Genomic DNA, 15,731 nt, shown 5'->3' on the forward strand with positions numbered 1-15,731 from the left:
ACAGAATTATCACCTAACTAGTATTTTCAAAAGAACTCAGTGCTCATAAGCGCGGCTTCACTTAGTTAGAAATAAGCCAGTTTTCAGGCATGACTAAACCAGGGGTAAAAGTAAAGGGCTTGTAAAGAATATATAGATATCTGTATTCATAGAACCATAGGGTTAGAAGGGATGGCAAGGGTCATCTAATCTAACCCCCTGCCAACATGGAGGATTCCTGTGGGTTTGGTCATTACTGTGTTGCTGGCTAAATGTTAACTCGGGGTTAAATCAGTCTTCGTTAGACCTCAGTCTGTAGGAACAAAAGTCAATGGCTATAGACAACATCAGCTGCTGATATTCAAATGGACAATGTAGATGTTAATTCAGTGATACTCAGACCTCAGTGGCTCAGGTGCCAAATTAGTGATCAACATTACCCAAAAGAGCCACAATAGTGTGAATTCATGGTTTCCTATACAATTCATATAGATAGATCCTTACAGCAAAATGACTGAAATATTATTTTATCAACTACAATTGGTTAAAAGCATAACAAAAGCATCCTGATTGGTTAATAACTTAGATTTGTTAAGAGTTAAATATAACAGTGTTTTAATATCATGTGCTACAAAGAGCCACAAAAGACACATTAAAGATTCACTTGCGACTTGTAAGCCTCAGTCTGAGCATCACTGTGTTAATTCCTTTGACATTTACCTTCACTAGTGTGGAATCAGGAGTCAGACTGAGAGGAGGGAGACCCTTGCAGTTTGTAGCCTCAAGGGGATCCAGGTGAGAAATCCAAAACACAGACTGAAAGCAGTTAAAAGCCGAGCCTCTGGTAGGAAAGAAAGAGATATAAGGTCTGCAGAGTAATAGTAGTTTGGCCCACTTAAGCCATGAGGGAAATGCTAGGCTTTTGAGTTTTAACCTTTGCTATCCTATAGGTATTTTCCTATGGACAAATAAATATTACTTCGTTTTGAAGAAGCTGTCTAGTGTCATGGCTCCCGGGTGGAGGTCTATGGCAGGGGTCAAACCCAGTTGGACCTGCTGAGGAAAGTTGGTTGATAAACAGAGGTGCTGTAGCCTGTTGATTCTATCTCAAAGTGGATGAATTGTGGGATTCCACAGTATGAGAAGGGTAGATATAAGATTGTCACATGAGGGACTGAGAGAGAAATTAAAGGTACAGCATTCCCTGGAATCATGAGAGTGGTCAAAAAGCAGCCTTTCATTTGAGTCTCCTTAAAAGAAAGAAAAGGCTATGGTGAAAATCGGTTTATTTTTAATAATATTGCAAGTGAGGACTCAGGAGTTTAATAGCTAGACAAGAGATTTTCAGAACACAAGAACTATCCATGTTCTGCTTTAAGATTTCACCTTGCTTTCTCAGAGCCCTTTAGTGCTTGCTTCCATCCACTGCAGAATGACCAGCTTCGGATCTTGTATACCTCTGTGTCTTAGTTTGTCCATCAGTAAATCAATATAAATCAAACAAAAACTTAGTTTCATTGCAGTTTAGGTTACTTAAGTGTTAAATCTCCAACACAATCCCTTAAAAGGGATCACTCAGGATCGAGCGTGCCCACATACTCGGGGTCCAACTGATTGCTGCATTTGGGGTAGGGAAGAAATTTTCTTCCAGGTCAGATTGACAGAGACGCTGGGGATTTTTCTGCAGCATAGGGTCCAGTTCACTTGTGAAACTAGTGAAAATGGTGGATTCTCTGTAACTTGAAGTCTTTAAATAATGATTTGAGGACTTCAGTAACTCAGCCACAGGTTATGGGTCTATCACAGACGTAGGTGGACAAGGTTCTGTAGCCTGCAATGTGCAGGAGGTCAGACTAGATGATCATGATGATCCCTTCTGACCTTAAAGTCTATGAATCTAAGACCTAAACCTCACAGTAATGGTCCTTCATAAGAATCTGCCTTGCATTGGCAACATTTAAATAATACAATACACACACCATATTTCTCTGACACTCTTAACACAAAACCTTATTACCAATTTTAGACTTTTCTCATTTACTTTTAATGCATCAGGTGTGCATTTATGTATTATGTACGTGGGGACCTTGCTGAGTTACAGTGTTTTGTCAGAGTGTGAATTAGAGGAATGTGGTGTAATGTTCTTTGAATTGCTGTGATGAAAGGCAGTAAGACAAGTACAAAGCATTAGTATTTCAAACTTGAGGCACTTGTATGTGGCTGAATGTTCTGTAGGATATTAAAGAATAGGGTTGGTTTTTTTACTCTATTGAGTTTAGATAAATCAGTCTCAAGACTGTGGTTACGCTCAGAAACATTAAGCAAGCAGCTTGCTTGGGATCAACAGAAGGAAAAAGATGGACCAATGAACACTACCTAAATATATAGAAAATGTAATTTTTCAGTCAGCAGAGTTTAAAAAAAAAGGGGGGGAAGGAAAACAGAAGGAATGTGGGAGGACAATATAAAGTGCAATCCAGTTAAGATGGCTGGTTTCAATAGATCCCAAGTTTTTCTCTCTTGAAAAAATGTTTCTGGGTATGCTCATCAAAGGCTGCCTTAATGGGACTCCGTCGATTCAAAGTTGACCTGGAGCTTAGCTTTACATTTTTGAGGAAGTTAAATCTAAAACCTAAAACCATTTTTAAAAAAGTCCATGCAAGAGTTATTTATTTTACAAATACACATTCCACTGAAGTTTCTATAGTACCAAGAATGATGAGGTGAAACTAATTAAACTAAAGATAATTGATTTAATTGGCTTTCATTGTCCAAGCTGAAATAAATGCAAGAGTCAACAGTATTTTTACAGTTCTTTCTGTGTTAATAAGGTGTTTCTAGTAAGATAGGTACAGAAATTTTATAATATTATGTAAGTTGACAATGTCCCGGGAATAATGTAGCTTTGGAGGTAGTGTACATTTTACAACATTACCAGTTCTTGGGATTTTATCACAAATCTTTCAATATTTGGTGGTTTTTTTATAGCCCCAGCTCCTGAAAATCCCAACTTTAGTTTTTAAAAAAGTGTGTTTCTAGCCCTCGTTGCAGTGAAAGGCTTGAAAGTTCAAGCCTAAAGACTCAAAAATCAGAATACAAATAAAAAGAACCCAACCTTCATTATATTTTGTCATCTCGTGATTTTTTTAAACCAGTGTCATGATTCTGAGGGCCTGACTCATGAATTTTGAATGCTTTGGTTTGGCTATACTAAGTTCATTTTCGTCCTGACACTTTAACTTGTGCTTTTTAGAGATGTCTGACTATCAGATTTATTAACAGTAAGATACTTAATTTTCCATACAACCATTTATCCCAAACAGTTCTTGCATTGTTCATGTGGTTATACTCAGAATAGATAAAAATGAATTTAGTGTCTTTGGGAAACAAGTGACAGCACTGGATTGAAAGCTGACAGAACCAATACATGATTGCCCCTGTGGATTTGATTTGAATGGCCCATTTTGATGTGTAGTTTAATCACTACTATGCCTGTACCTAGAAAAAAAACAAGAAATAAATAGCTTTACATAGTGCATTGTTCGACAGTTTTCATAACTATCTAACCAAACTATTATTTTTCTTCTTGCATTATTGCTGAGATGGTAAAAAAACAGAGTTCAGACAACCAGTGCAAATGATTTATGGGGTTCTTAAGCTGACTACTGTAACATTATGAATGTCTGTGTAATCTACAAACTCATTTTTCTCCATTTTTATCAGATGGATCATTATAGAAAACATAAATTCACATTAAAAATCATAATTGCACTGTTAACAGAAATAATGACAGACAAGTGTGATAATGTAGCAATGACCATGAGAAAGAGTCTGAAAACTGAGTCTTATTAATTGAGATAGGGGCAAGAGGATAAAATAACAATAATTACTGAAGATCTAGGTCTAGAAATGAGAATTGTTTGGGAATTGTCTTTACAGCAACAACAGTCTTTTAATTAATAATGTATATTGTTTCTGCAGCGGAAGCAAATTTCCATTATAGTGCCATCATACAGAGGCATGGATGCCGTTCTGTCTTACCTACTAGTTTTATTTAAGGATGGTCCCCAAACCTAAAAGGTATATCCACTAGTGGCCATCTTCTTCTAGGGAGTGCAGACTTGTCAACTCTTGAGATGTTTTTCACAAGAGTCTCAGCTAGATCCCAGGGAGGGAAGAAGGTGCTGAGCTCCCAACATCCCAAATCTAAGAAGGATGAGGGGACCGAAAGAAAATCAGGAGAGGCTTGGGGAGATGGAACACAAGAGAGAAAAGACAACAAAGTAAGGGAAGAGATAGAGAATGGAAGAGATGGAGAAAATGCATCCAGCCAAAAACAGCCCACTTTGTCTGCCAGATCGGACATGCAAGAGAAGAGCTTGAGATTCATGTCTCACTTCTCCAAAATCAGGGGAAAAAATAATGGGACTAAAACACAAAAGCTCTCATCAACTTTTAATAGATAACTTTAGAACTCAGATACTTTCCAACTGCTGCTCCACCACTGCTTCTGCTCCCTCCCCCATCCCCACACTGGCTGACATAGATTTTTATTTCCCATGTCCTGGCTGGAAGAGCTGCAACTGCAGCTTCTGACCTGTGCAAGTCATCCCAGTTCTCCAGCCACTGCAGCTCTGCTGTCCACCCCCATTCCACTTCTCCTGCTTCTGTGAGGCCCTGACCAGTCTTTCACATCTCTTCATATCCCTTCTTCATGTCCCAAACTTTTGTAGGGCAGTTCTTCTGGATCCAGCCCTCGGCCCTTGACTGCACCCCCTTTTTCTTTCTAAAGGACCACTATAAAATGCACTGTTCCCAGGTCCTCTGAGCTATTTTACAGTACACACCCAGAATGACTCTTGGTCCCTTATTTCTACTGCTGCTTTCTTGTTCTCCTGCCCAGAGTAAATTAGGATCCAGCCTTCTTGTAATATTTTTTTGCCTACCACAAAGAATTAGAGGAGAAAATATAATTCCTGGCAGGGAAGTTATTGAACATTTAGAACCAAGGAACATATATTTGCAAAGAAGCATAGTTTAGAGTTTCTTTGGCTTCTCTTCACTCTGCTATGAATGAATCAGTGCACAGATATTAAATTTGGCATTTCAGTATCTCACTGATATTCCAGGGAAGGATTCCTAACATTACAATTACTTACATGTGTTCTACACCTGAAATACATTTCCCAGTGTGGCATCACGACTGTGCTTCCAGAGTAGGTGTCAGTGTTCTTTCAATACAATGCAGCAGCAGTACAAACCTGGGATGTTAATCCAGGAAGAAGATATATTGTACATCACTATTTTAGTGCAAATCCTGCTTTAGAGGAACCACCCAGGTGAAAGATGAAGCTCTGCATATGGCAGTGTACAATATGTGCTATTATTCAAATGTGAAGAATTGTGCCCTGGAGACAGGAAATAGAGAAGACTTCATCTTTGTGATGCTGGAAATCCTAATCAAATCAATGCTAAGAAATAAACAATGATCTTATCTATATAAAAAGCCTGTACTCTCTCTAATGCCTGTTCTGCACTGAGCTAATGAAATGATTGCAGCGTACTAAAGAACAGTATATCCCCATTCCCCTTCTAAAATCATCTACATTTTCTACAGTGTAAATAGAAGTCAGTACTAACTTCAAATCAGTCTTTTTTCTCTTCTATTTAAATGAATGAATTACTGTCTCAATCAGGTATGCATTTTGTGAATATAATTTATTGCTAATTGCTACTGTGGACATAGTAGTTATGCTGTTTGGAAATGTGTTTCATCTGCATGTACATCACTTTAATCAATGTTCCTATTTTTTGTTTTGGAAATCTTGTGTGAATCAAACTGAAAACCACCACATCAGAGCAACAGATATGATAAATGGAATCCAAGAAACTTTTATTCCACCTGATCCCGTATAGTTAGTTGAAAATCAGTCCAGGGAATACAAAGTCTTTTTGATAATAAGGACTATTGCTTTTCTTCTTGTTATCCCAAGAACAGACTCAGGGATCCCCGAGTATCCCTCCTGTATCTTACTTCCAGGTTCCCAAGATGTTGACCTGTTAATCAGTTCCTGCAAGGAGAAAGGAGGCGGCCTGCCCTAGTAGAATTGCCAGGCTTAACCAAGGATCTCCCTATGTCCTTCGGGAAACTCCCCAGAACAGACTAGATTTGTTCACTGCTGGGAGAACATGGATACAGCCCTCTGGTCAAAAGATTGACACCCAGGCAATACTTTTCCAAAAGTATTTTCTTTATTTAGTGTAAGCAGCCTTTCCTAATGCAATTCATCTAAACATCAGTTAAAACATAAATCCCTTATCACAGGTATACAAGCTAAAGTACCCAATATTGTAATGTTATACAGTTGGAATGGCTTAAGTGATTATGTTCTGCACATGGTGATCAGTCATACGTAGGACACTGCCAGCAATTTTAATGAACTCTAAACTTTATACATGGTAACATAAACATACACACTACAGACACTCATCTTTAGTATCCCAGCCATACATATTCATTAACCCTACTTCTGTTTTATATCCTACACTATACCTAGCATGCTTACTCTCCATAGGTTATTCTTCCTCTGTTTTGTCAGGATCCTTCTGCTCTGCACTAGAAGCACTGCTGCTGCTTCTTCTGATGTTCTTTTGGTTCTCCTTCTTTATCTCCTGCTCCTTACTTGACTGACCTTTGCCTACTCGCTCTGTATTTTATAAAATTTTTGGCCTGTTCTGATTGGCTTGTCTCCCAATCCTAGCATTAGCATACCTATCCTCTAATCACCTTCAGACCCTCTCTGATTGGTCCATACTTACATTTAGCAGTTGTGGTTGGTCTATAACTGTCAATTAAAGCTGTTACACAATAAGTTGTAGTATTATGGGATATTTGCTATTATGGGATGGTGACCCTAACCTAGTTTTGGACTGACCTCTCCTTGCAGCGTTGGAGTGACCTTTACTTGACCTCAGTCCATATCCACCTACCAATGCACTAGCCATAGACCAAAACTGCCATCTCTCTGTCTTTGGCTGTGTGCCAACATTGTATGCACGCTTAAATTACCAACCGTTTGAACTATAAACCATCTTCTTATTTCTTTAATATATGCTTAATGGTAACATATGGACCTTAATGTTATGATCTATCACTGCCACCCTGTTTCTTACCAATTTAGTTAATTTTAGTTCAGTTCTTCCCATTTTCAGTTCTGTGCATAAGAAACAAAACAGAGCAGCTCAAAACCCTTCCTATCATCCTGGCCTTTAATTGGTGTAACAGAGTTGTAGAATCCCTATGGCAGAGACTGGAAACCCCAGTTGTTCCAGGCACAGCAAAGATTTCATTCCATTATTAACTGTAATAATTGCATGTACTTAAGTTTTTAGCAAGGAAGAGCAGCAGACTGTATTTGTCTGCATTTGGGAAACCTTTACACTGCTCGCCTTCTTTAGTTCATATCACTTATTGTGGGAAAGTAATGATGGAAGCGGGGCTTGTGGATCATGATTTGTGAGTTCAATGTATCCTAAAATTCAGTGGTTTCAACTAGCAAAGGAGGACTTACTTTATTCAAAACTTCACACAGTAGAGTTGTAAGAGGGTGACGAACTACCTTATTTTCATCTCATGTAGGTCTAGTTGCAAGGAAATAAACACATGCTATTCATGTAGTACAACAAACTAGTGCTGATTTATTTTGAGACAGATGCATTATGTGCATTGCCTGCAGAGTATCCAGTTTTGCAGTCATTCTACCCAGAGTCCCAGTGGATGTACACATGTATTTCATAGGTAACAGTCTACGTCCATGTTTTTATTTTTATTTTATTTTATATAAACAAGCAATTACTCAAGCCCCAGATCCACCAAAGGATTTAGGCGCCTAACTTGGGGGAAGGTGAGTGTTAGCACTTGTGTATAATCTGTAACACATGGATGGTCAAGGGGTCATGAACAGGTACTGAAAGTAGTCATGACCATGATCCCTTTCTTATGGGAGAGGGAGATCTAAAAATGTGTTTTTCTGTCGTAACTCAGATGGTAAAAGTTGAGAACCACTGATCTAACATGCATGTAGAATATGTGTAGTGTGCAGTGTCTTTGTATGATTTTTGGAAAGCCGTATTTTCTAGGGCAGGAATCATGTTTTCTTTGTTCTTTTATAGCATTGAGCATGTTATTGGTACTCAGTAAATTTCTCTCATTTGGACATTTATATATCATCACAGTCAGGAATGTTTTCCTTCTACCTTCTAATGGGAGAAGCTGTGTGTCAGCCTATCCAGCAGAAGATATATTTTTTCACCACAACTATTTTAAAAAAAAATAAAAACTGTACTGTAGGAGGCTCAACATTTGAGCTGCATCAACAAATATTCAAATCACATCCGCTTTTTTTTATGTTTGTTACAAACAGGAAGGAAAACCCTTTTTCAAGGCTGTGTTTATTTAAAACTCCTACTGCACATTTCTAATAAATTTACTCAGATCCTTGAGCAACCCATCTCCAGGTAAAAATAAAGACTAAATTAATTTCAGAATAACACCAAGTGAACTCACATAGGGGAGTAAGCACATAGGGGAGTAAACTCGCCACTGAGCTTTTCTCCTCCAATTCCTCCTCCAACACCTTTTCTCTTCTTCTCTTTTAATGGGAAGCACAGAACTCCCCTGCTCTGCTGTCCTGGGGAACACACAGCTGCTTACTTTTATCTCACAATCTGAGTGGAGGGAGGAAGGAACTCTTGATGGTGGCATATCTTTTATAATACCATTGTGAGGGTGATAGTCGTAATTGGGATGGGGTGCTATTGACCTATGAGGCTTTGCTGTATGATCAAAAGGTCTGCACACCCCATTCCATATTACATTAGGTAGGAAGACTTCTTTGGCCAATCAAATATATTTTACTTTTGTCTTCCTAATACAAAAGGAGCCCTTGCTAGTCTTGTTAAATAGTCATGATTCTGTGACCCTGTTTTACAAAGCAGAGCTTGGGTTCAATTCCATCTACAGACCTAAATATGAACACAAGTGTGTGAGTTATAGAGCATCTTTCATAAGTTACCAAATGGGTCTCTGTTAAAAATATAGAATTGTAAATGGCAGGGTACTACTCCTGACAGCTACAATTCTAGATTCTTGTCCTACCAGTAGGAAAAAGCCTGAAGGATTTGCTGTGTTGGTATCATTGTCTGCTTTCCCTCAAAGTGAATTCTCCTGGGATACGGGAGTAATTTACACTTCCCTGCTCCTGCAGTAGTATATCAGGCTTATCATCTTTTGAACGTAGATCTTTAAAGAATCTTTTTTTTTATATTTGCAAGAAAAAGAAAAATATTACTATGGGCTAAAAATTCATATGTACAACTTCAGAACGCATGTTCACATTCAAGGAATAAACCTCTGAAAACAGTGGTTTGTAAAGGAATTACTTGCGAAACCCAACCTAACTATAGTGAAGCATGATTAAAGTTGTTATAACAAAGCAAGTGAACTTGTTAAATTGTACAAGAGTTTCATATTTACATACTGCTTTTTCTATGTCATACGGACCCAAATTTATACACACTACCTAATGAGGTTTTTATCTTTGCTGCCTGTGACAAATTTTATATTAATGATACGTGATCTTGGTACCAATTAAATTAGTGTTAAAGATTTTTTTTTCACTGTTTTAATTTCAGGTTTGGATTCTCTAACAGGGCATGCATTTCCAGGTAAAGTTTCAGTTAGATATTGTGTAACCTTGTGCGTTTTATATTTATTTTGTTTATATGCTTTTTTCTTTGTTTGTTTTTTTGTCAAATTGTGTGGTTTCCCCCACATGCCATTTCATGTGAAGGCTATGCCTTAAGATTTTTAGTCCAGGTACATGAAGAGGAGATACCAATATCAATCTTAAAAAAATATAACTGAAAATCTGTTTGCAATGGGAATAACACCATCTTTAAAAAGTAAAAGCAAACCAAAGGAAAAAGATTGTGGAACTAAAAATTTCAGATCCAAATTAGAATAATTGAAATGAGTTCAAAGTGGAGATCAGTTTAATAATCTGGTAACATTAACAAGCCTATGCCTGGATAATGATTTAGGAAGTGTAAGATTCTGTTTCCACCCTGCTGAAGTTTTGAACAGTCACGGGATGGTGTCCTGTAGAGAGACAAACCAGGGTGGGGTACACCATTATAGTAATTCTCACAACTTTCCTGCATACAATTATATCTAATATGACATGACCAACATGATTTAAAATAAAAATAGTCTCTGTGATGGCTGGATTAGCATTATTATATCCTCAGAGCCATAATTTGCTTAACCAATGTAAACATTTTGGGTTGGGAATTTTCCAGTCAGGAGCTAGATTTGATGCTCATTGATCAAGTGAATTTCTACATTGTGCCTGGAATGTAGTTTTTACGTAATCAATCAAAATTCTGATGCAATAGTCCATTTAAATAAGCAGTCTCCATAATGCTGCAAGCTTTCTCTGTTTTACAAATGTCCAGATGTCTACCTCTACTCAAAATCTCCCTTCATGGTAGAGCAATGAGTCCAATAAAATGAAACAGGTGGTGAAATCCAAGTCATAACATGTTAGGTATCCAAGGAGCTGTTGACCCAAAGGTAGAGATTGTATGTCTCCGTTTTATTAGAACAGTCTTGGTCTTTCATATGATATCTAAGTGCCCAAATGTCTTTTGGGACACATCAAGTTTATCTTTGTTTTCATGCAATCAATAAATGTGTTGTTTTAAATAACTACAGAAGGGGGACGGTTTTGTGCTGGGCTTTTCAGATGCTTATGTGGGGGCAAGATTTCGCCATCCTTACTCATTAAGTACTTTGAGTAGTCCCACTGGTATAAATGAGAATACTCCTGGAGTAATGTACCCCCAGTCAATCTAAGGGTTCTGTAAATCTGTTTCTTAAGACAGGAATAAAATCACTGTTGAGTCAGAAGTTGGCAGAAGTAGCATCAGTACACATTCATTAAAAACAACAAAAAACAGCCTTTTTAGTTTGAAAATATGGCCACTTTAACAGAAGGAGATTACTCAAGCAGACTAACAGTAGGGCTTCAGTATTATTTTGTGTGAAGCAAAGTAGTGGGAAGGAGACTCCATGTTTGTTCTGCTAAGAAAACATCCAGTGTAAAGGCCAAATGCATCCTAAGTGTAAGCACATGCAACTCTATCAAGTGGCCCTTTGCATAGCAGGGACACATATATCCTGTGCATAGTCGACCGTCAAAGAGATGCAGATTGATAATATCTGTGTCCATGAGGAGTAAAAGCCTGGAAATGGGGATTTGATTTATATAGGTTCAAAATGGAGATCTATTTAACCCAGAGAAACAATTTCCTCAGTTTCAGTGCTGCTTGATATTGCTCAGTTGGCTGCTGTTTCTTCATCATAGCTTAGTTTAGCCAAGGCACCAGCTTTTGGTTTGTTAGCATTTGTTATGGAAAGAGATGTCATTCCCTGGCAAATGCAGCAAATAACCTGTCCCCTGCGCGCACACAATTTTTCTGGCAGAGCTGGGACACTTTTTTTCCTCACAGAGAGATTTATCCCCAGTGTGGGATGTTTTACAATGCCCCCGAGGCGAAGACTGTATGCTTATCTTTGGTCATTAGTTATTAATTGGCTCCTACTGTGGTAGTTCAGCTAGTCACATGTGTAACTATGTTAGCTTTGCTGACTTAGGCCCTTGTCCTGTTTATATTCATATGGATCCCCACTGACTTCACACAGATACTATGGGGGTGTAAGGGTCTAAAGCTGTGGATCTTTAAGTGGATTCACACCCCTAGCATAAAATCACTATGTTGTATGGACATGTTAGTTATGAGATTTAAGGCTCTTCATCGGAGGAAACTCTAGCCACCCAAAATGTATGGGTCTTTGTATTTTTGTTGCTCTCCCCTAGACTCTCTAGTTTGTCCACATCTTTCTTAAAGTGAGGTGCCCAAACCAGGATGCAATATTCCAGCTGAGGTCTTACCCGTGCTGAGCAGAATGGAACAGTTACTTCCTGCGTCTTACTGTCAGTACACGCAATAATTATGTTAGCCTTTTTCACAATAGCATCACATAATTGGCTCATGTTCAATTTGTGATCTACTATAAACCTCAGATCCTTTTTGGTGGATATAGTGTACTTGGACTTTCAGAAAGCCTTTGACAAAGGTTCTTAAGCAAAGTAAGCAGTCATGGGATAAGAGGGAAGGTCCTCTCATGGATCAGTAACTGGTGAAAAGTTAGGAAACAAAGGGTAGGAATAAATGGTCAGTTTTCAGAATGGAGAGAGGTAAATAGTGGTGTCCCCCAGGAATCTGTACTGGAACCAGTGCTGTTCAGCCTATTCATAAATGAGCCAGAAAAAGGAGTACACAGTGAGGTGGAAAAATTTATAGATGATACAAAATTATTCAAGATAGTTAAATCCAAAGCAGACGGCAAAGAGCTACAAAGGGATCTCACTAAACTGGGTGACTGGGCAATAAAATGGCTAATGAAATTCAGTGTTGATAAATGCAAAGTAATGCACATTGGAAAACATAATCCCAACTCTACATACAAAATGATGATATCTAAATTAGTTGTTACCACTCAAGAAAGAGATCTTGGAGTCATTGTGGATAATTCTCTGAAAACATCTGCTCAGTGTGTAGCAGCAGTCAAAAAAGCTAACAGAATGTTAGGAACCACTGGGAAATGGATAGATAATAAGACAGAAAATATCATTATGTCACTATATAAATCCATGGTATGCCTAAACCTTGAATTCTCTGTGAAGTTCTGCTCACCTCATCTCAAAAAAGATAAATTAAAATTGGAAAAGGTACAGAAAAGAGCAACAACTATGATTAAGAGTATGGAACAGAGCCCATATGAGGGGAGATTAATATGACTAGGACTTTTCAGGCTTGGAAAAGAGATGACTAAGGGGGGATATAAGATCATGAAAGGTGTGGAGAAAGTGAATAAAAGTGTTACTCCTTCACATAACACAAGAACCAGGGGTCACCCAATGAAATTAATAGGCACCAGGTTTAAAACAAAAGGAAGTACTTCTTCACATGACGCACAGTCAATCTGTCTAACCTGTGGCCAGTGGATGTTGTGAAAGCCAAAAGGATAATAGGGTTCAAAAAAGAATTAGATAAGTTCATGGAGGATAGATCCATCAATGGCTATTAGCCAAGATGGTCAGGGATGCAACCTAAGTTCCCTGTAAGGTGGCTGCACAGCAGGCTATCAAAAGCCATGCAGGCAGGGAGGGGCGCCCCTTCCCTGGCCCGGCCCAGCCCAGCCCCACCGGAGCTTCCAGGGAGAGGTGCCCCTCCCCCAGCCCAGCCCTGCCAGAGCTGCTAGGGAGAGGCGTCTCTCCGATGGCCTGGCCCAATCAGCCCCACAGGAGCTGCCGGGGAGAGAAGCCCCTTCCCCGGCCTGGCCCAGCCCAGCCCAGGCCCCCGGAGTTGCCAGGGAGAGGAGCCCCTCCCCCGGCCCAGCGCAGCCCAGCCCCGCCAGAACTGCCGCAGCCCAGGAGAGGTGCCTCTTCCCTGGCCTAGCCCAACCCAGACCCACCGGAGCTGCTGTGGCCAGGGAGAGGCGCCTCTCACCTGGCCCCCAGCTGCTATGGCAAGAGAGGGCTGAGGGACTCCTCTGTCTCCCTACCACAGCCCTGGGGCAGCCTGCACCCCAGACCCCTCATCACCATCCACACCCCCAGCCAGAGCACTCACTCTCCTGCACCCCAAGCCTCTGCCCCAGCCCTGAGCCACCTCCCACACGCCGAACCCCTCAGCTCCACCCTCACCACACATCACCTCCATAGTGGTGCACGTAACAAAATTAATTCCGCACATGGAAGGGAACACTGGATGCAACCCCATACTCTGGGTGTCCCTAGCCTCTGACTGCCAGAAGTTAGGAATGGATGACAGGGGATGGATCACTTGTAGATTACCTGTTCTGTTCATTCCCTCTGGGGCACCTGGCATTGGCCACTGTCAGTAGACAGGATCCTGGGCTCGATGGACCTTTGGTCTGACCCAATATGGCCGTTCTTATGGGTTCCCAGGTTGAAAGGAAACCATTGGTAACTCTCTCTGAGTACTATTTTTCAACCGGCAATGCACCCATCTTGCAGTAATTTCAAATAGACCACACTCCCCTAGTTTACTTATAAGACTGTCATGTTGGATAGTGTCAACAGCCTTATTAAAATCAAGATATATCGCTATACCAGCTGCTTCCCTGCCCCCATCCTCTAGGCCAGTAACCCTGTCAAAGAAGGAAATGAGGTTGGTTTGGCATGATTTGTTCTTGACAAATCCATTAGGGGCTCTCTCCATTCCCTCAATACATACATTAGCTCCCCAACAGCTCCTGGGCTATAACTCGCACCATCATTCCACTGCTTCTCCTGACAATGAGAGAGTAGCTAGCCCCTTTTGCTTGCTTCCCTCCCTCCCTTTCTCTAGGTGACAGCCCTCTGTTTCCACTTTTATCTACCCCACTTACCTTGCCAGGGCATAGCACCCTTCCTCTTCCTTTCCTCCCAAGTACAGGCTCCGACCTTCTGCCCTCTTGAAATCATGGGCTGGCTAGCTCCTCCTTTCTTCTTCTTCAGCTTTCCTTTGGTCCCTGTTGCTGCTGCTGGGGGGTGGGGGGGGACAGCGTGGAACTCTGCATCTAAGTCACAAACCTTTGAAGTACCCTGATTCTGCCCAGAGGGGCTACAAAGGCAGCCTGCAAGCATGTGCAGCTCTTAGCTCTGCACCCTTTCAATGAACGAAGTAGCTCACTTGAGGGGCAAGACCTTAACAAGCCCGGCCTGCCCCTTGCTCCCCTGGGTGCACTCTGGTGCTGTTGTATTGATGGGACTGGATGCTACTAGTCCCTCTTTCCCTGACTGCGCTCTACGGTGCTGCATTAAAGGGACAGATTGTATCAGCCTCTTCTTTCCTCCCTCATATACTCCTTGTGTTTTCTCCATTGTGATGCTGGAGAGAAGGGAAAAAAGAAGGGCAACTGCCACTAATGCTTTTAGTCTTTAAAGGAAGGAATTAAGTGGGTCTGATGCCAGTAATCCCTTACTGGCAGCTTTCACTATATAGATTCACTTTCCCCAGAAGTCCAATGTGACTCTCCCAGTCAGAAGCAAAGCAGACAGAAAACTAGAAGGGTTTTTGGACTCGACATTCATAGATTCATATGCCAGAATAAGAATCTCAAATAGGAGTAAAGAGGTTATTTTACCTCTTTTTTTTTTTTTTTTTTTTTTGTCAGTGATGCAACCACTGCTGGAATGGTGTGTCCAGTTCTGGTGACCACAATTCTAGAAGGACATTAATAAATTGGAGAGAGTTCAGAGAAGAGCCACAAGAACAAATAACAGGTTTCAGAGTAGCAGCCGTGTTAGTCTGTATTTGCAAAAAGAAAAGGAGTACTTGTGGCACCTTAGAGACTAACAGATTTATTTGAGCATAAGCTTTCGTGAGCTACAGCTCACTTCAAAGGGTTAGAAAACATGCCTTACAGTGGTAGATGCTGGAAGCTCAATCTATTTAGCTTAACAAAGAGAAGGTTAAGGAGTGACTTGATCACAGTCTATAAGTACCTACATGGGGAACAAATATTTGATAACAGGCTCTTCTATCTGGCAGACAAAGGTATAATATGAAGCTAGATAAATTCAGACGGGATATAAGGCATATATATTTTACAGAAAGGA

At 40.2% G+C, this 15,731-nt stretch overlaps 1 protein-coding gene across 1 annotated transcript in view; it reads left to right on the forward strand.

Annotated features, from left to right (window-relative positions):
• Positions 1 to 15,731, forward strand: part of DLGAP2 (DLG associated protein 2) — a 709,806-nt gene that overhangs the window by 483,914 nt on the left and 210,161 nt on the right. The window contains exon 5 of the mRNA XM_084623310.1: positions 9,673 to 9,705. Within this exon, the coding sequence (XP_084479436.1) occupies positions 9,673 to 9,705 (33 nt within the window). The remainder of the gene's footprint in view (positions 1 to 9,672; positions 9,706 to 15,731) is intronic.

This window comes from Lepidochelys olivacea (assembly GCF_965140295.1).
Source record: "Lepidochelys olivacea isolate rLepOli2 genome assembly, chromosome: 3".
Taxonomy (NCBI): domain Eukaryota; kingdom Metazoa; phylum Chordata; order Testudines; family Cheloniidae; genus Lepidochelys; species Lepidochelys olivacea.